The sequence below is a fragment of the Meleagris gallopavo genome, chromosome 4 (genome assembly GCF_905368555.1).
Source record: "Meleagris gallopavo chromosome 4, MGAL_WU_HG_1.1, whole genome shotgun sequence".
Classification (NCBI taxonomy): Eukaryota; Metazoa; Chordata; class Aves; order Galliformes; family Phasianidae; genus Meleagris; species Meleagris gallopavo.
Genome location: NC_139407.1, coordinates 63,034,393 through 63,056,325, shown reverse-complemented (window position 1 = coordinate 63,056,325; position 21,933 = coordinate 63,034,393). Strand labels below are relative to the sequence as shown.

The window sequence follows — 21,933 nt, the reverse complement described above, 5'->3', positions numbered from 1 at the left end:
TGAAACTACTTCTCTCTGAAGATATACCAAGAAGCACACTGTGATTTCAAATGGCAAAATTTTTGTGACCTTTGTGCCCTATGAAACACTAATTTTCACCTACCTAAGCTCTCCCCAGAACTGCATTTGCTTCGAACTAAAAGAGGGGCGATTTAGATTAGATAGAATAACATTGGTTTATTCATCTATCATCACTCTTCTTTCCAGAGAGGTGATAGGCGCCCCATCCCTGGAGACACTCAAGGTCAGGCTGCACGGGGCTCTGAGCACCATGGAGCTGTAGGTGTCCCAGTTCATTGCAAGGGAGTTGGACTAGATGGCCTTTGAGGGGTCCTTTGCAATTCAAATGATTGTATGATTGCACAAAAAAGGAAAACAGCCTATTTCCTGAGACTGCACACAAACTTCATCTTGAGTTCCAAAGCAAGGCAGGTACGTTCTGGAATTCTGAAGGAAACATGTTATGACTGTAATTCATGGTTCCTGGCAAATACTTCACCACAGAAGCAGCATAAGAGAACAGCAGAAAGGTGGGGAAACATTTCACCTTTCTTTTGTATTTCTTATTACAGCAAAATGACATCAATAAAGTTCATCTCTGTAGCACAAACAAGAAAGTTATGGTCATAAAAAGCACACCCACGCATAAGGAAAGCAGATCCTGACGCTTCTTTTTAGTCATCACAAGAAGTTGGAACTCCCCTTAGCAAGTGTGGAGTGATACATGTTAATTTCCATAGAAATCAACCTTTGAATTTAAATTCTGAGAAGTTGTTTCAGATAAAAATGAAATGCTCCAAATATGAATCATAACAGTGGCATGTTCCCCAGAGTCCACAAAGACTAGAGGCATGCTTCAGCTGCTAGTCATTGTAACTAACCAGTCAAGATCTTCTGCACATGAAGAATAGAAACAAATGACTGCAAATAAGTTTGCAAGTACATGGCCTTTGCAAGCAGATACTTGCACAACCATTCAACAGCACTACCATTATCTGAGGTAACCCATTTGCTGCCATCAACTTATTACTTCATCTTCTAAAAACTTTATTCTCAGGAAAAGCTCAAGCTTGAAAAGCCCAGTCTAAAATACCTGGAGTTTGGTGACCTTTATAGTGCTTAAAACTCTCAGCCATACTCCCAGCCTCTGCCAGTAGCAGATAGTTATTGTCTTGACAGCTCCATGACTACAGAAATCATAAACGTGCGTGGATGGAGATGAATTCTATGCTGAGAACATTTAGGAAGATATTCTTTATCTCCCCAGAGAATAGCTTACCTCCAACTCAGTGAAAGGAAACACTAACAAGCTAAAAGACAGTCAATTTTGGACGCAGATATCTGACGTTCAATCTTTATTCCAGCACCTGCTTGCTAATACGAGAAATTTTGTACCAAACATATCAGGAAAATCCCAAGTTCTAGTCATTATCATGAAGGATTTCAGCAGCACAGAAACTGCTGAGAAACAACATTTTTATACGCAGGATTAAATATAACAAAAAAAAAAAAAAGGGGGGAGGGGGAGTGCAAATTTTACACTTCCCCAATGAGTTTTAATCAGGTAATTAGGAAATAATTTTTTCACATTTTATACTCAAAGTTCATAAAAACAGGCCAAAAACAACATGAGCTACCACTCACTGCACATGTTATCTTTTTGATGTCTGAATTAACTAATGAATAAAGAAATAAGAAGAAAAGAATACCCCCTCCCTGGAAGCATCCAAGGCCAGGCTGGATGGAGCTCTGAGCAACCTGGTCTAGAGGGGGACGTGGCTGCCCATAGCAGGGGTTGGAACAAACAAAAAAAAGCTTTAAAAAAAAAAAAAAAAAGAGACAATTACCTTTTGAAAGAATGTTGAAAAATCTTTTGTAACATTTCCTTTAGCTGCCTTATTTTTTAAGGCCATCTCCTCAATTGTATCTTGAAGGAATTTAGCTAATTCAAGCTTTACTCTCAGTTGTTTCTTTAATCTTTCCTCCTGTTAAAAACAAAGAAGCAAAAAAAGAAAAAACAACGTTGGTTTTTAGGTTTCACCCAGAAATATCTGTGCTAAAATACCACAATTTCTGCCCTCAGACAAGTTATTTATACACTGTTTCTGAACTTCTGCTGTAACACACTTCACAAGAGGACACAAAGATCACCAAATCACACTGAAAGACAGGCCAACCAGCTGGAGGCTCCATGAAGCTCGAGGTGCAATGCCAACAGGAAAGCACATCTTAAGGCCTCACCTACTACTGCTGACATGCACCTATCAAAACAGCATGAAGGCAGACAAAAAACATTCACCAATACTTTGATTATAGTCATCGTTGATAATGAACTAAAATAAGTGTTGGATGCAGCTAAAACATTACTTAGGTCAAATACCAGAATAAAAAAATACTCGGAACACAGGTCTACACTAGGTCATTTGGAGTGCTCAGCATTAAAATCCCTCTGTCTTACAGAAACACATTTCAAGTTTAATTGCTCGTATATGGAACTTTTGAATATTATTTCCTGTTTTTATTTCATAAATTAAGCAGCTTTTCACCTGTTCATATTTTAAAAAACAATTTTCTTTTCCATCCATATATGACAAAACAAGAAACTGAAACACAATTCAGCAAATACTGAAGCTCTGTTTACTTTAAAATCCTGACCACCTAACCCTACTGAAATGCATAACTACCAATAATGCTCATATATTATTAGATTAGATTATAATGCTCATCTCTTTATTCCTTATCTCTTGATAACTTTTACTTTGATAAATTTTACTTTGGCTTAACTGTTTATTTAGTAGTAATATATTATAATTTTATACAGTAATATAAAGCTCTACACATCATTAGAAGAGCTCAGTATCAATGGAATGTAAGTTGCCAAATTTTCTTGCTGAAATCTTTTTAGACTAAAATAATTTGTAAACTGTGATCTGGACTGTAACAATATATGCATTTTCCTACCCCATAAAATAAAAATAAAAACGAACCACTGCAATGCTTGTTGCTTATAACACCATATTTTTCAGAAGAAAACACACTTCATCCTACAACCAAGAATTAAATGACTGCTTTTATTATGAGATACTACAAACAGGTGCAGCAGGTATAAAATACGTTCAGATAACATTCACAGCATAAGCGTAAGTTCTTCCAAACATCTTCCTGGATCACAAATTCAGACTTACCTTTTTAGACTTCGTCTCAAACGTAGAGGGAAGCATATTAGGGAACAACTTCAGAGCTACTGGAAGCAGAAACTCCATAAATGGGACAACAAGAAAAACGAGGAAAGGAACCAAGCGGAAGAGATCAGCACATATCCGAAGAAACTGGAAGAAATAAAACAAATGTACAGATAAGCAAAGTTTCATATATTTATTTAAAAACCCTTGATGTTCTCAGCTGCCTTACCACTAACACCTGCACACGTGTATTGACTAGAAAGTGCTAGAAAGGATATAAACACAGAAAGAAAGAATGTGAAGAAGTCAGTCAATTTTTGGTATCTTTTTCTTATAGTTACCATATGCTACAGAGCACTGGAGTTACCATTTTCAATACCATAGAAAGCATTTCAAAACCTTCACTGTGTCTCAATAGGATTACTGAGCAAGTATCTCATTTAAACCTCTTAAAAGCACCTGAAAACAGGAGGTGGTCATTTGTTGTTGTTAAAGCTGCTTAACCTCTTTTATTCATCTTTATTTGTGCTCCATCACTTCTTACATGCATGAGCTGCTGTGGACTGAGTAATCAAGAGTAAAATGAAGGGCTCCTCCCCTCTGCCTTCTAACAATTGTAACATACATTTAAATCCAGGGTAATGAGCTCTGCTTTCCAGAGGGATGTTTTGTTGTTGTTTTTTGTTGTTGTTTTTCAATCATGGCTTTTCTAGAGCAGTAGCCCACTGCAGCAGGCAGCTGTATTAGTTATTGAGTTGTGAATGGCCTGAAATAAATATCATCCTTTTGATTTTTGTACATGTATTAGGTTGTACAGTCTAAAAATCAATTTTTTTTTACGACTGTGGAGCTTAGTAATTTTGTTTGTATTAGAGAAGTGTGCTGTTTTATAACATAAATAACCAGTTCCTGGGAATAAAATCAGTTTCTAAATCAGAGACTGAAGGCCAGAAGTGCACTACTGTCCCAGCACTGTCAGTCACCACTATGACTTAATAAACACAGTTATGACTGGCAAAAAATAGTAACAGAAATGCTACCACACAAGTAAATGTGTGTTTCCCCCCTGCATCACCTCCCCACAGCTTGTGCCAATCTGGAGAGTAACAGCCAGTACAGGCTGCATGTTGCTACGGAACAGCCTTGCTAGAGTACAAAACCAATACAGCTTTAATCCATTTTTTCAGCATAAAACCATCCAGAAGTATTATATGCAGCCTGAGCACAAGCTTTGCAGATGTAAAGGCCGGCATTTTTCTTTCTATATTAAAAAAAAAAATGCAGTTTCCCAGAAAGGAAGCTTTGTCCATTGTTTGCAGACTCAAAGGCATTTCCATTCACTCCAACAATAGCAGATAAATGACAACCAGAGAGTTCAAAAGGATGTAAGAAAGTTCAGAAGGGAATGTTAAGAGTCAGAAGAACAGACATTTTCCCTTCAAAAAAATATACAGAATGCAATATACTGCTCCTATTTCTACTAACTCTCTATATGTAGGTACTGAAGGTACTCATCTAAGATGAAATCCAAATCTAAGGAAGCAGTTTTACGACCAGATTAAGTTAACCTGAGATGCTATATTAAATGTGCACTAGCAGGCACACCTCCAATTCAGCTAAAACTAACCCATAAACACACACACAAGATGCAGATCAGTGCAAAACAAAAGGAAACAGAGTAAGCAAGGGGAACATCTTGCATTTAAGCACCAAGCCAGGCTGCAGCAGCACAGTCCTGGCTCAGCTTACATAAATCACGGACCTGCACTAAGAGCTCTGCACAGAAACTGAATACAATGGTGCACAATTCCACACATTGCTTGGCAGTAGCATGAAGAACTTGTGATTGCTCTGTACCTGCTGCTACAGCTCATGTACTGCACCACTCCACTCTTCACTCTTCTGCAGGACAGAAGGCTCTGCAGAGCCAATATATTTGACACCAATTCTATAGCATTTAATGCCCTGAACATCCCTGCTGCAAAAAGCATCATTAGAGAAATTAGTTTTTAAACAGTCAGTATCATATTTTACACATTTAACTTTTCCTGACTTACCATCTAAGTGTACATAAGTGATGCTGTTGAATCTAAAGCCTGCCAGCAATTGTACAAGCAGAATTTTGTAACTGAGTTTTGGTTTACATAAGCAATAGCTTCCTTGCGTTAACTACGCTGCAACTGCTTGTTAATGTGGTTAGATTGCTCAGATATCTTTCCATTATTGCTTCCAAAGAGGAAGGAAAAGGCAAGCAGAAGTAACTCATTTGTCAATTTGAGTGAAGATAAGATTTTCTAGGACTGTTGGTTCAGACATTGTTTATTACATTTAAAGCAGTATGCACTTCAAATACTAGGAATTTCAGGCGCAGCTCTTACATACCTGGTACCAAAGATTTAAGACTTTAAAATCAGTTGTCACACTACAATTTAAGGATGATCTGATTTAAAAACAAACAAACAAAAAAAACCTGTGCTGAAACAAACCTAAATAAGGCTTTAAAGAAGCACGTGCAAGGAGTTTCGTTCAGCTGTAGACCAGTTTGCTCTTCACTGACCTGGGTTCAAGGCTTATCACGACTCTTCCATTCCAGAGGCAGGACATCCTCTACCTCCGTATGAAGAATGTACACAGCTTAGATTGAGAAAGTAAAACAGCTGTAGTTCTTCAAATTATTTTTCCCTACAATTTCTGCACTGGAATGCCCACAGATTTCATCATTAGAGAAGCTTTACCAATCTAAACACCAACTTTATCTATGCAAGAAACTTCTGTTTTATTTAAAATAAGATAATCAACAGTGGAAGCTCTCATCTGCAATAAATAAAATTCAGGAAGGCCAAACAACTACACAACTATGAGAAAGACAGCTCTATGCTCACTGAACGGCAGCACTGAAGAGGAATCTAGTGAATAAATTCCTCTACTGACTGGATAGGGCGTGCTCATCCAAAGATAACACATTGCTCCTGTTCAAGCCTTCTAGTACACACTTCTCATCTTTCAGCAGAAATACTTCTGTGGGATTTCTCCTTTTTCCTGTTTGTGCAATTTCTCAGAAGTATGGCTCAGCAGATCTGAAACAGGCAGAAAAGCCAATGGTTCCAGTCCTGCCTTATGGAAGACATCTGTGAATTAACTGCTCTTGCTTGGTCTTCCCGGTACTCTAGAGCCCTGAACAAGAACTTCCCAAGGTCCTGCTGTCCTCGTTTCCCCTGCTCTCCTCAGCTGCTCTTTCTTGGCACTACATAATCCCCTGCCTTATGTCAGCATACACTTTTAAATTTATTGCTGAGCAACGCTTCAACTGGCTCAGCTGCCAAATACACTCTTACACCAGCATTAAAGAGTAGAACAAAAATAAGTAGCGTGAAAATGCTGGGACCAAATGGCATCAACCACTGCTGCTGCAGAGAGCCCAGACACAATAAGTGATGAAAACCACCACACATATCTTTCTGTCGTTTGTCTGATCTGGTGGATATACAAAAAGAAACATTTGTGCATAGTTCACTGAGATGTGCTGTTTTCAAATTATCCATGAAAATGCTCAATTATGCAGCTAAGCTTATCAATAATTAAATAACCAATCATTAAAGCATTCATATTTTTGAACATTTAGGAATGTTTTTAGACATGCAGATGTGAATCTAACACATTGCCTCTGTAGCATACCAACCTGCAGACATTTATACTTAATTACCAGAGGGACCAACCACTCCTGCTGCCATAATACAAACACATTTTATTCTCCAACATCTCATCCAACACAATTTTTTCAATACCAGATGAAGTGTTTTTGTTTTGTGTTTTTAAAGAAGTCAATCTGATTATCTGTATAACACGTTTACATATATTGTCTAAATCCTCTTCTCAAACGTTCTTTAAAACTTTTTTAAAATTGTCATCTTTACACAATTTCAAAGACTGTAAGCTGCATGGCACGTGGAAAACAGAAGTGTAAAACAAAGACTTTTCTCAAGTTATCTATTCGGAGTAGGATTATCTCACAAACACATTTAGAACTGAAATGGAAATAATACCACAGTTAACCATGAAGTTAAACTACATCTTCTACTTTATTTTCTTTTTTTGGTTTTGCTTTTAGAACCAAGTCGGCACAAAACCAACCTTTGCTAGAAGTGTTTTGCCTCCATCTTTTCAGCTAAAAACATAAAATAGAGAAATTGATCATGTTTACACATGTAACTGGATGGGAACTTGAGAAGAAACCACAGTTGCTGCCCGTATGCCAAAGCAGAAAAATCTGCTTTTCTAACTAGCAAAAAAAAAAAAAATTATCTCCAACTTTTTTTTCCTCCAGATACAGAGCAAGAGAAGATACATATGCTCACGTATCATTTAGAAACAGAATAGTCACATTTCTAAACTGAATATTTTGTTGTTTTAATGGCAGGTTCAAAGAGCTATATCGGGGGGACAAGACTTAAAACAGTTGGGAATCAAATCAGAAGTTCTTAGTGTCTACATGAGGCAAAGGAGGGAAATTCACAAAGCCAAAGAACAAAACGCAACAAAGAATGAGTTCAGGTTAAATAAAATGGAGCAATCATTAAGGATACTAAAATGAAATCGGTATTTCCTCAGTACCTGTCTCCGTTCTCGACGTGACAGAGTATTTCCATGTAATATTCGCCAGAGCATCCTTGCAGCTATTTTTGTGTCAATCCAGAGTAATCGAAAACCATGGTAATAGTGCTTTAGCTCATCCACAATCCTCTGTCCAATAGATTTTTTCACAACTTCCACTTCTGTTGGACTATATACAGGACCTCCTTCTTCCAACTTCTTGTTTTTGTCCTTTAAGGACTTCAGGGACTTCTCAACTATGGAGTCATCTTGAAGAGAACGTGAAGAATGCCACCACCTAACTGGAAGATACTTGGGTCCTAAAACACCCATGGCTGCCAGAGGCATCCATGAGCCAGAAGAGCTCATAAGAGTAAAGTACGTTCGTTCCGATGCTTTAGTCCAACAGCAGTAGTGATCTTTTTTGGAGTACGTGTAAACAGGAGCGACACCAGTGCAATATTTAAAGTGTACAGTCCTTCAAAAGAAAAGAAGAAAGAGCATTAAAAACTAACAACACATGGTGCGTTGGTTGGGGAATATATATGTATACACCACTTATTTAATGAGATTTATTTACAAGTCTCAAGATCAGGATGTCTAAACCTGAAAGCAGCGTTTTGCTCTACTTTGCAACAAATCAAACAAACCCACCAAACAAAAACCAACCAAACAAAACCAAAACAAAAAACAAAACCTGAAGAAATCCAACTGCAGTGGATTCTCCTTTAAACTTCTTGGAAAAGGTAACTTATTTTACTCAACTTAAATGAAAAGCAGCAAACAGAAGTGCTTTCCACTTGAAAATAAATTTGTAAAACCAAAGTAACATAAAGCCCCTACTATTATTTCTTTCATTTAAACAAAACAGTTAAGATACTGCAGACTGTAGGCTTGGGTCAGGTACTGAGTTAGGGGAAGAGGATTAGCATCAGAGAGATCTGATTTCATTGGAATTCCTCCCTTACTCTCTCCCCAGATCTTGTTATTTTTTTTTTTTCAGAAGAAACTTTACACGTGAACTTCCATTGTCATTCTGAGGTGGTGCACACAGGACTAACAGAATGTGGTTCTTTCTCTTATATTAAATGCAAACTGAAGTCAGAAGGAAAGTGTTATTAAATAACCTGAAACAGTAGATACACATTAGAAAACACAAGAAATGCATCTCCTTAAACACACTTCCACTACAAGATGTTGGACACAGAGCTCCTTTCCCAAGCTCTCCTCAAGTACTGGTATTATTGAAGTCCCCTGCTTTGGATCTGAGCTGTGTGCAGGCATCAGTTTATTTTATTTTGAGGAGCAACATCACAGTAACAGCAGCTTTCAGCACAAGAGCTTCTCAAAATAAACAAACAAATCAACCCACAACCTAAAAACTGTTCTGTTAATATTACAGAAGTAAATCAGTAAGTTTTTATACTTCCCAAAGAGAGATGTCATAGCAATCTATAAAAAAAGCTAACTGAGACTTGAAAGAGGTCTGTATATTAAAACCTCTCACAACTAATTATGTAGTAAGTGATACAGAACTAACAAGACTGAAGAAGAAAGGAATCGCTTTATGTTTTGTATCAGACAGCAAGACCCTTATGATAAAATAGAAACTTACAAAACTGAGGAATGGTCACTGTTTACTGAACAGTCAGACTAAATAAACTAGACAACATATTTTAATATTCCAACAAAAAGCATTAGAAAATTTATATCCATAAATATGACTTGTAAGGCAGGTCAGAAGGAGAATGGACTCTCTCATCCAGCTCCTTTTGTGACATAAGAGCACAGAACAACTGGATTTACTTGCAAAAGAAACCATAATCTCCTCAATGAGCCTCAGTCAAGGCTGTAATGTACAGAACACTGCCTTGGTTTGACCAAGACACAGCTCAAGTGACTAAGTTCCAACTGACAACTATGTATTTCAAACTAGCCTTGATTCCTTGATTAAATGCTTAAGACACTAAGGAACTCCATGGAGAAAGGATGCATGGAACTCACGATATGCATTATGTCACTTGGAATCAGGCAAGAACAGAAAAATAATACTCCACTGCTTTCACATCTTAAGGAAACACAGAGTGAAAGTGGATGAAAAAGGAAAATATACCACTTTCTCCCACATACAATCAGTTAGGTGAAGAGAATTATTCTCAGACTTCTTTATGTCTGTCAGTAACAGGATAAAGCTGGTATTTTCACACTTTGAGTATGTAAGTGAAACCAGTGTTTTGTTACAGTGTAATAACCAAGAGTTTGGTACAGCTCTGAGCTTAGAAAAAATGTTTCGTATTTACTTACATTTTGTTTGCCAACCTCAGGGATGAACAACTAAGACAAGCCCGATCTCCCAGGTTACCTAGAAAAACACCAATTATTAGCATTCACTCTGAATTTGGAAAAACATTTATCCATATATTGAATTGTACACAAATGTGATCTAAAAAGACCAGTCTTACTAAGAAGCAGTTACCAATAAAAATACAAAGAAACTGCTGTTATGCAACTGGATTTTTATTGTAAGCACATTCACACTGGGGATGACTGTTCATCTCAAATGTCCAAGAAAGAGGAGCTTTTCTTTGACAATCGCAAGTGAAGTGCTGAAGACCAAAAACCTCATCCTATTCCACCAGGAATCAAAGTACATGGCATGTTCTCCACATTTCTCTGTCTGCAATCTTCTGACTCATAGGATACAATGGAAAAACAGGCAGGAAGCCCTTCTGTAACATGGCTGACACCTCCATACGTGTGCAAGCAAACTGCCCACATATACAGCCAAACTTTGTGGAATGCAAGGTAATGCATGGACTTTTCAATTACCTGACAGGTTTCTGAGTCCTTTGGACAAACAACTGCAACTCTGAACAACCTCACTGAAAGCAAATGCAGTTTTTGAATGACTCCACAACAATACAGTATTAGACGACCCAGATGGATTACCACCTACTACACTACTTCTGGTCAATTCCAAGAGATGGCAGGGTTTAAGTTCCGTTTTCAAGGTTACTGGTCAACTTTTTCAACATTAAAGCTAAGGTACAACCTATAAGAGAAACTGAAGTAGAGGTAGTCATACCCAAATCTGACTGGCAAAAGCATTTCCCACCAACATAGCTTAATTATTACAGGAAGAGAATATCCAAAATCAGGTAGGGACATCAAAAGGCACAACGGAAGGAGAAGAGAGGAGGGAAAAAAAAAAAAAAAAAAAAAAAAGTTGACTTACCAAAGAACACTCTCAACAATCATTGGATGTATTGTGCTAAATGGGCTTTGATGTCATTAAAGTTATAGCATTAGAAAGTCAAAGGGAAAGGATTTACCCATCTCAAATTATATGAAACTCTAACAGACACTTGCTGTCACTGCAAGAAAAGAGCCAGGGGAAAGACAGCCCTTCTGGCTCACAAACCATCCTTGGGAACCTGTGAAGGCATTGTGATCAGTGGCTGAATTCCTTGACCTGAGAATCAAGCCCTATCAAAAAGGTGCTCCTAAGAACAGCTGAGCAAGCCAGCAGCATTCAGGATCTTCACAGATGAGCCCCAAAACCATAATGTTTTTCTGCCTCAGTGCCAGGAAGTACACCAAGCACACGTCTCAAAAATGACAGTCCTACTGGCAGTGGGCATTATCTGCTACAGACAGGTGCTCATAGAACAAAGAGAGACGATATGGAAAAGATCAAAGTTGGCTTTAAGTTTCTTTGATAAAATTCTGTAAGAGCAAGACACTTTCATTTAGCTTTATTTGTCTTCCAGCTAGGACTCATTAATTCCAAGGAAAGGGCAAAGAACAAAACTCCATAGTTACTATACAAAAGAAAACATGCTGACTCCAACGACTCATGTCATATTGCCATTTGGAATGTGAACAGGCACACGGAAACACGGATGTCACCGGAGCATTCTAAAGAGTAACTTAATTTGAAGTCGGCTAGTTCTGACTACAAGATCTCTATATGTTACACTGACTCTACGTTGTAATCGCAGTACCTGGGAGCAACCCAGCCCTGAAGTGAAATACTTACTTTCTTCAGAAAAGAGCAAAGTTCATGCTACTAGCCTCTGGAATAGGAGAGAAATCCAGACATGTCTGAGCAAGATGAATACAGCTCACCATACTCAACACTGTTAACTTAAGAAACTTGCAATAGGATGAGTTGCTTGGGAAGCAGGGAAAGCGAATGTCAAAAAAGATATGCATACACATATTCCTCATGGAAAAAATGCCATCAGAACGCATTAAATGTAATAAGACATTAAAATGAAAGCTTGTAATGTAGAATAGCTGTGTTCTGTTATTGCAATAAGGGGATTGCAGATAGGAAGTCCCTACAAAGTGTAAGCAGCTTGATCTGTACAGGAAGAACATTTAGGATTCCTAGAAGCACTTAGCCTAAACTTAATCTTAGATTACTGACCTGTAAAGCAAAGGAGATGAGATAAGTAAAGCAAAACACCACATAAAAAGCACTCAGAGACACAAAGCACTGGAACAGGCTGCCCGGGGAAGTGGCAGTCACTGTCCCTGGAGGAGCTCAAGAAACATGGACATGGGACACTGAGGGATGTGGTGGAGATGGGTTGATGATTGCCTTAACGATTCCATGAAAAAATGACACCATAAAATATCATATTAATAATGGATTAATGCTCCATTAAATGTACTGAAGATACCATAAGCACAGAGCATTACAGCACAAAAGCTATCCGATTTTACCACAACATTCCAGCAAACGAGTTTTTCTCCGGGATGAGCTTTCTAGCCAGCAGGAAAGCAGTGACAGCTAAGCTCTCCTCACCCCACAGCTAAACCCTGGCCGTTCCAGATCCCGGACGTAAAAAGCAGGCATGAGGCTGACGGACGTCACAGGGCATCAGCTGCTCCATGTCCTTAAACCGCACGGCGCTGAGACATTTCAACTGCCAAATTATCTCAGTAATAGAAACCGTACCACGCGTATGGCTCAGCTTCCTTTTTGTTTTCCACCGCCTTCGGAGCCGCTTGGGTGAAATCGAACCAACACCGCTTTCATAACGTAAGGTAAGGAACAAACGGTGAGATGGGCGCAGCGCTGAGAGCAGCGCCTCGCAGCCACGGGGCAGCAAGGCCCGACGGCAGCGGAACGAGCCCGGCACGCCCGGCTCTCCCGCAGGCCCTGACGGGACCGGACGCCCTCCTCGCGCCTCACATCCCCCCACGCCGCACACCGGGCCCGGCCCAGGGCCGCGACCTCTCCGCCCGCACCGCGAGCCCCCAAAGCGCCTCTCCCGTTCCAGCCCTCGCTCTCTCCTCAGCCCCCCCGGCGACACAGGGCCGCGAGATCCTCACCCAGCGGGGCCTGGCGGCGCAGCGCGCGGGGCAGGCGGCAGGCCCGCCGGCCGCAGCTCTGTAGCAGCATGGACGCCATCTTGGCGCTGGGCGGCTATCGGCGGGCGTGCGGCCCGCTCGTGTCCCGCCGCACGCTGCGCGCCCCGCTACACCCAGCAACGCCCGGCCGGCTCGACCGCATAGCGCCACCCTCACGCCGGAGCCGGGCACGCCGGGAAGCGTAGTTCTCGGGGCGCGCGGCATGCCGGGAGCTGTAGTCCTGGGTGCTGTGCTGACGCCTATCGTAGAGGACGGCGGCGGCAAGGCGGGGCTCTCGCTGAAGGGATTCGGCCCCGCGGCGGTGACGCGTGTGGGGCCGAGTGAGCCCCGCTGGGCTAGGCTGAAACCACTGCTCAGCAATTGGTCGTTTTATTGAGGGCATGTGTATCGCAGGATGTGACGGGAAGAAAAGCACCTGTCTGCAGAGTGTTACGATACTGTAGAGCTAAAATAGTACATAAAGCAACAGCCAATAGCGGTGCTTTGCTACTGCTGGCTGTGGTGAGGATTCGTGTTGTTCCACAAACACCACTCCGCTCCCGACCGGTGTGAGCATCTTCGATCAAATACCCATATGCTCAGAACAGCATAAACTGTGCCATTCGTTTTGCTTCACCTTTGATCACAGAGACATAGGGAACAACCAAAATCAAACAGCAGAAGTGATCATTTAATATGAGAATAATGAAATGCTAAAAGTGAGGCGCGTGAAGTTTGGGTGGAAAATGGGGGCAAACCTGCTGCAAGTGTTTCTCTACAAGATGGCTGACACCACCGGCAACAAGATGGCTGCCTCAAGGGCAGCTCTGAACAGACACAAAGGTTCTGCTCATGTATTTAAAGAAAACCATCAGGGTTTCTCCTAAATGTGAACAATTAAATAAAATTTATGTTGTTTATATACAAGCAGCAGTACAGGTTAGGGGATGACCTGCTGGACAGGAGCCCCGCAGAGGAGTGGAGTGCCCTAGTGGCTGAGAAGGCCAGTGGTATACTGGGAAGCATTAAAAAGAGCATGGCCAGCAGGTCGAGGGGGGGTGATCCTCCTTCTCTCTTCTGCCACATTTAGACTACTGTGTCCAATTCTGGACTCCCCAGATCAAAAAAGACAGGGATCTCCTAGAGTCTCCTTGAAAAGTTAACAAAGATGATAAAGGGCCTGGAGCATCTCCCGTATGAGGAAAGGCTGAGAGACCGTGGTCTGTTCTGCCTGGAGAAGATAGGGGATCTGATCAATGTTTATAAATATCTGAAGTATGGGAAGCAATTAGATAAGGCCAGGCTCTTCACAGTGGTGTGTGGCAATAGGACAAGGGCCAATGGTAAAAAACTTGAACATAGAAAGTTCCACACAAATATGTGGAAGAACTTTTCAGTGAGGGTGACAGAGCACTGTAACAGGTTGCCCAGAGAGGTTGTAGAATCTCCTTCTTTAGAGATATTCAAGACCCGTCTGGATGCCTACCTGTGCTATCTTGTAGGGAACCTGCTTTAGCAGGGGGTTGGACTTCATGATTTATAGAGGTCCCTTCCAACCCCTACAATTTGTGATTCCATAATTCTGTGATTCATTATATAGAATATCAAAGGATGGAATATTCAATTGACCAAACCTTAAAATAAATCAAGATACCCATTTCTTATGTATCTTTTAACTGTATTGGCTACAAAACCACTATTGTTGGTTTTATTTAGTGATTGTTAGAAATGTAACCGATATTTATGTGCTTTTTTATCAGAGCTGCTTTTAAAATGTATAGCTCCAAAACATAATGCAAGACTTGCAGAAGTCTTTTAAGAGTCTGATATATTTAAATGGTTAAAGTTGCTTAAAATGTGTGACATAACAACACTGCATTATGTTACTACAGCAATTTTTTAAAAAAAAAGATCTCCCCAATCACACTAGAGTGGATTTGTAGCCTCCTCTTGTTATTCTTTTTTCTTTCTGGTTGGATGATAACTAAACTAAATGAAATGGGGCAACTAATGGCAGTTCCTTTAACGAAGCTGCTTAATTATGTAGAAACACTATCTGAAGTCTACAGAACAAGAAGAATATGCTCTGAAGTCATTAAACTATTGACAAGAGCCTTCAGACAGCAAACAGATGGTTACAGTGGATTCAATACACTTAAGCAGACGAGCAATCAGACTCTCAACAGTTTCATTAATTTCAGTGGTATGCAGCATGCCAGACAATGTACACGCAAGCCTTTCAGACCTGAATCAGTTATGCTTCTGTACAGCCTTTTGTTCCAGATTTGTTTATACCTGGAAGTTGTGTGATTTTCTACCATATATTAAAAGGAAAAATAATACATACTGAAAATTCTCTCAACAAACAGACAGTTTCAAAATACTAATTGATTTTGTGCACTTAACAGGTATTGTAAAATGCAGCTTAAGAAAAAAAAAAACTATTAATTTTCAAGTCATTGTATGAGCTGTTCCCATATGAAAAGGTCCAGTGACTGTGGTTTACATCTGGATTTTGCTTTAAAGAAAAGCATATTCCAGTACATTCAAGCAGCCTGTAAGTTCACAAGATCACTCGAACACAGAATAAGACAGAAAACACATAGTTATTAGGGTTTTATTTTGAAAAACCTTAAGCTAGTACAGCCATTTTAGACCAGATTCTTAAAGCAGCCATATTGTTCGGAAAAATTGTCAGCCATCTTGTTGAAAATTATGTGTTTTCTGGGAGGAATAGGGTGAGATTAAAAGGAAGAAACACAAACCCTTTTTAGATGGATTTAATGAGGATGAAAACAAATGCAGTATTTAAACAAAATTAAGGTTGTTATTTCTTGTTAAGCATCAGCTTTTTTCCCCCCGAATTTTAAATAGCAGCATGAGAGCTAGCTAAATAATTACATAGGTTGCTCCAAAAGTAATGCCTTCTATTTGTTACCATGGAAACCACAACAAAAACAAAGAGCACAATAATACACCAAAATATTTACTAATATCTGAGCATAACCAAGTGATATGAAAAAAATGCAAGAATGTTTTATTTGTTTAAAGAGAGACGTACGTAAGATTTATAAAAACACATTATGCCTACATCTGTGTTTTGCTGGCATAGACACCTTCAATTAGAGATCTGCCTAGAAACTGGGGAACACACATCAATATGAGCAGGGAGCAAAACTAAGGTAGCTACTTATATAGGCAGATACCTGTGGGGAACAGGATTCCCCCATGGCTTCCTAAAAATATTGGTTGGAAGGGGCATCCCTCTGTGTTTACCATAGTTGCCACTCTTTTCCCAAGGATAGATACATTCCAGGAAACACACGCTAGATCCTGCTCTTTTTTTTTTTTTTTTTTTTTTTGGAGAATGAGTAGCAGGACCTTGTGCAAGTGGCTGTGTAGCAATAAAAAATCTGTGACACTCTTGCCAGGACCACATTCATTTCACACGCATGGCCTCTGTTCCCCATTGCACCAAATTGAAAAGCTGAGCTGGCAGCAAGGCACTGGAGATAAGACTTGGTGCATGAAGGGGAAGGAGGTGCAATTTGTCATGCTGTGGGCTGGAAGAGGGGGGAGGTGGGAACACAATTAGCATCTGATGGGATGTAAGACAGGCTTTCTGCTTCTATGATGCAGAATCATTTTTGTTTACACAGCCTGATTATACACTCTGTAGTGATCCAGGTCTATATATAGATATTTAAAAGTAGAATTAAGGTTTTAGTCTGCAGAATCTGTTTCTATGGCAATTACCAGGTTATCTTACTGAAAGGATTCAACAGTATGGAATCAACCTCATCTGTATTCACCACCGTTCAGCATAAATGTGAAAAAAAGACTTTACTGCGTAGGCAGTTACACTAAGTTTCCACTCGAGGGAGAAAACCAAAGGATTGTTAGTAGTTCTTTAAAAATACTCCCATTCATAATCATAGATATTTTGGAGCGACTCCCACGACACAAAGCCCATTGCTTTCTAAATGTTAAAACCCGAAGGTAAAAGTTTAAGTAGTAGCTGGATTACAGACTCATTCTCTATGAACGTCCAGGTCACAAGTTCATTCCTGTTCCTTATGTGCCAAAACCAAGCAGTAGTGGCTACACATTAGCAAGAGCACAGAAGCAGTGGGAGTTACATGCAGTGCCAGTGAGATTTCCATAACAGTAATATTGTGTTGAAAAGTCATTCCAAATCTAAGAATGATCACCTGCTCCAATTCTAGAGAAAAAGTGTTTTAAAATATTGCATAAACTTGACCCAAATTGGCCCTGTAAAATAATAGATTACGTGGTCATTAATTAAATTTTACCTTTAGGCAGACACGAGAACACCACTGGAAGAATATGGATGTGGTCTATTTTTAAAGTGAGGGAAAAGTAGTATTTGCAGGTCACAGTGAAAAGTCATACAGATTCTAGCTTTAACCAGCAGGTGGAGCTTATGTGAAACAAACAAGCTGAAAAGATGCAGAATCATTGCACAAAACAGTGTTTTGGGCCACTGCAGTCTACAGGACTGCAAGAGGACATGGGGAAAAAGCTAGAAGGTTCTGGGCAAGGCAGGAGTGAGCAGAGGAGAAAGGGTAGGCAGTGTTCAGACTATATAAATAGCAAAAAAAAAAAAAAAAAAGATATAAAATAGCAAATAGCTATAATGGGTAAACTATTTTAGACACTGAAAAATATGGAGGAAAAAAAAGATAACAAAAGGAATCTCTGATGTGAAAAATGCACCTGTTAGTGCCAGCTGATATGAGGAAGGCTGAGATTTTGCTACAATATTACCAGTGCGGTAATTAAAATTCCCTGCTAGGCCTTCCAGTTCGTCAATTTGATTTTATCAATTACAGGCTTTAAAAATATGCATTTTGAGTTATTCTTTGCCTCCAGTTTTTGTGGGTTGTTTTTTTTTTTTTTTTTTTTTTTTTAGTCTGGAGGGTTTGCAAGTTCCTGTCTGCAGTTAGAAACAGAGAAAGCTGACAATCTTGTGCCATCATCATCTGCCTCTCAGAGTTAGGTCTTTAAGAAAACACCAAATGTTGTGTTACTGTCAATAAAAGCTTGAAATCTGCCACCTCTACTTTCATAAATCTATCAAGAAATAAGGCAAGAAAGTCCTGCAACCATGGAAGGTCCCCTGCTCTCAATCCCAGATTTAGTAGTCCTGATCCTGCGCACCTTACAGATCTTAAAACTCCTGGTGAAGTCAGCAGGGATTACAGGAATGCTGGGGAATACAAAGGTCCTGCAAGACAGATACTTTCCAGTCTGTGTCCATTAAAGAAACAGAAGGGCTGCACACCATTGTAGGAGAATTGTTAGCTTTGTATTATAAAAGACGGAGAAAAATGGGCTACTTCCAAGGGCCATTTTAGTGGCAATGGCCTAACTTTCTTTAGCAATTTGGTAAAGCTGAGGCTGCTGTGATAAGCACTGCTTTAGAAGAGAGAGGATTACAAGCACACGTACGCAGCTGTACCACTGGGTAGCAGGGAAAATGCTATGTCTCATTGTCTCCCAGGCATATTTGGGCTTTGTCTGCCTGAAAGGAGGGAAGAACTGAGCATTTCTTTTAAAAGAACAAATAAGAAAGATATTGAGGATGGAAAGGTTGATTTGCTGAAGCAAAGAATTCCTGTGTAGAATTTAGCCCTCTTGGGCCTCAGCTATTGTTATCTCTTTCTTGCTGGTTTTGCTGATGATCCTATCAGTCCTAGCCCATATATTTTTTCCTAACAATCAGTCTGAATGACCCTACCAGAATATATTTCAGCCTTTGAATCACTCTCTCTTGTTTACCATCCCTGGTTTAAACTCGCTACCTTACATAATCCAGACCAAGGCGGTAACACAGATCTCACACTTTTTTATCCTGTTCTCCTTGACCTGACTAACACTCCCATCTTCTGTGCTGCCATACAATGACCTTCCCATTCCAGCATGCAAGCCCACAGCCCCTCCTTTATTCAAGTCAAAGAGCTGCTTTTCTCAAGAGGCCTCCCCACAGAGATAATGAAAAGCAGATTAAGAGATTTAAAAAAGGAGTTGGTTCCTTTGGAATGGTCAGCGAGCTTTCCCTTTCTACAACCGTCCTCTAATACTGTAAATTTTCTAAATCAGTGTTTGTCTGAATGTCTGTGCCTTGACCTCAGCAGGACCTAAACTGCTGGGCCCCAATCCTATGCATGCATATGCATGTCATGTCCCTTTGCTATTAGCAACATTAACAGATACAACATGGTAAGGGAACGTGCACAGTTAGGTATTTGTAGGATCAAATTGTGGTGCTTGCAGATAATATAAAAAATATTGGAAAGGCCTGAAAATAAATGTTTTCTAAATCTTTGTTGATGTGATACAAGAAGAACAGCAACTTCCAGGGCAAGTAAAATACAGCTCTATTGACATTTGGTTTGCACTGATGTGTAGGTATATAAGAATCTTGAGGGGAAATACCTGGTAAAATGTGATGTGAAGCTATAGAAAAATAACAAAAAGCCATCAAGCACAAGTGGTGCTAGTGGTGCTTTGCCTGCATCCTGCTTTTTTCCTATGTGGCTGAATTTCAGGAGTCAGAAACAGTAGACACTTTGTCTGGGTTTTCCCATGTAATCACAACCTCTCTCCTGTGTCTTAGACCTCTATTCACTTTACTACTATTATAGTGTCCCCTAGAGACAGCCTGAGGAGGCATTCACCCCCAAACGTCCTGTTACCTTAAAGCTATTTTTGTTGTTTTTTTCTCAGTAATGCATTATATTCTTTAATCTTGGCTATGTGACTGTACAAAGCGTGGCTAGCAAGTTGTATCTGTATATAAGAAAACCCAAAGTTGATGTAAAAGAGCTTTACTGTTGGATTTGAACAGTATACTGGGGAAGTAAAGTCCCCCAAACCGGAAACTCTTCTCTGAAAGCAACTTCAGGAGGGAGCTTTGTGTGAGAGCTGAAGGCACAGCTGGGGCCACACATATCTCGCAGTTCATCAGCTGCACTGGATAGAGGAAGGGAAACTCAGACTAATCTGAGCAGCAGGTAAAAGTAAGCCATCCAGACTGCTTGTCAACCAGGATTACAAGCCTCATGCTCATTCCAATATGACACATATCTCTCATTTTCTATTTTTTATCACTAATCTAACAGATGAAAGAGGAAGTATACCCAGCAGATATAAGAAAAAAAGAAAGACTCCATTCCCCTTTGGCTCGGGCAACAGAGCTTTCTTGTCATGCTAAGGGAACAACCTCCTCCCCTTTCCGAGGCCTCTCCTCCCAAGGAACAGACATCTAACTCTCTCTGAGCTGGAAGCCTCTTTCAGTGTGCCAGCTGGGAATCAGGGCCCTGGGCTGGATCCCAGCACCTGTGCCTAGTTTTCTTACAGAGTGAGGCCAGCTGCTCATCCAGGTCCATAAACGTCCTGTACACTCTATTTCTTTTCCTTTCTGTACATTGCTTTGGATTAGCAATGTTAGCGTGTATATAGCACATATTTGGATTTTTGCAGATACGCTATTTTAAAATTACTTTAGCCTGCTTTGTTCTAAGGATTCTAACAGGGCACTGAGAAACAGAGCTATGCCATCTTTTTTGTAATCCTCAAACTAGGGCTGTTAAACTACCACAGTAGTGCCCAGTATCCCTGTGCTATGTCTGTTGGAATTTGAAGATGAGCAGGATACAACTGCAGGCCACTTTGGAAACTGGTCACATGGTGTTTGAGAGGAAGAAGTGTTTTTGATGGCTGGTGTTTGTCACAGAACTTTTCTGGCATCAGGGAGGGTAGCAGAGTGCAGATGACCCTGAGGGTTGACATGCATTAGATAATTGCTTTGGCTCTGAGTTGGTTCACAGCACGTTAGACGAGTCATTTCTATCTGTGACACCAAAGTATCAACTGCAGACTTCCTGTCTTTCTTTCTTTCAGTGTGTGGAAATAACTATGCATCTTTTCTGAGTTTGCATTACGTATTTATTTATCCAACAGTTCTTATGCAGTCCGCTGAGAGAAGACTACTGTCGCTACTAATAGCTTAACACTGAAAAGCCCTCATGTCATTCAGAAGTCCTAGTATAAACAGAGGGAGATTGGGACTTCCATTCTGTACTGCAAACACAGGGAGGTGCACAGAAGTCTGGAAAATAACGAAGGTGGGAGGAAAGCGAACAGAAAATGATTATTACCACTTTGCATAATACCATCTTAATTCAGTCTATCAGGGAGAAGTGTTCAAAAAGAACAGAAAGAAATACATTTTCATATGAATTTCTTGCCACAGGATGTTGTAAAGCCCCGAAGTATAAATGAATAAAAAAGAATAAAATAAAAAAATTTCAAAAAGAAAATAGATGAATTCATGGTAGCTAGGCTCAACAATGTCTCTGAGACTTGCTTATCTAGATACATCTTCATCAGGAAATCCCTGAACTACTGATTTTGAGAAGCATATATGACACAACCAGGGATGGGCTGATTTTCCTATGCCCCATTTCCAATTCTAGACATACTTTACTATGTACTTTGCTTCTTGGTTTTCCTTGAGGAGAGGACATGGCTGAGCTCGCTTTTAAGTTTAAAAGCCTTTTTCATTCTGCAGATAAAGAGAGGCAGGAATACGAGACCATAAATGATTCCCCATGGGCAGCTAATGAAAACCGGAGGAACTGAGTTGTAAATTGCAAGTCAGGAAGAGGTGTTTGAGGAGAACTGCAGGGTCACTGTTGGTAGGTCTCAAACCAGTTGATTTCAGGCACATGTGACTAGCCAGTGATGAGAGGCAGTGACAGGTCCACGAGTTCCA

General features: G+C 40.1%; 2 protein-coding genes across 3 annotated transcripts in view; one reads left to right on the top strand and one right to left on the bottom strand.

Annotated features, from left to right (window-relative positions):
* Nucleotides 1–13,333, bottom strand: part of LETM1 (leucine zipper and EF-hand containing transmembrane protein 1) — a 28,224-nt gene extending 14,891 nt beyond the window's left edge. Inside the window, exons 1-5 of one of the 2 annotated variants that reach the window (XM_085223621.1) lie at nt 13,116–13,333; nt 10,077–10,134; nt 7,794–8,250; nt 3,186–3,329; nt 1,848–1,985 (exon numbers count right to left, since the gene is read on the bottom strand). In XM_085223621.1, the coding sequence (XP_085079747.1) occupies nt 1,848–1,985; nt 3,186–3,329; nt 7,794–8,250; nt 10,077–10,134; nt 13,116–13,194 (876 nt within the window). In that variant the 5' untranslated portion in view covers nt 13,195–13,333. The remainder of the gene's footprint in view (nt 1–1,847; nt 1,986–3,185; nt 3,330–7,793; nt 8,251–10,076; nt 10,135–13,115) is intronic. The other variant, XM_085223622.1, reaches the window with a different exon arrangement.
* The window catches only part of NSD2 (nuclear receptor binding SET domain protein 2), a 101,044-nt gene continuing 91,790 nt past the window's right edge, over nt 12,680–21,933 (top strand). Inside the window, exon 1 of the mRNA XM_085223614.1 lies at nt 12,680–12,827. The gene's annotated coding sequence lies outside the window, so the exon portion shown is untranslated. The remainder of the gene's footprint in view (nt 12,828–21,933) is intronic.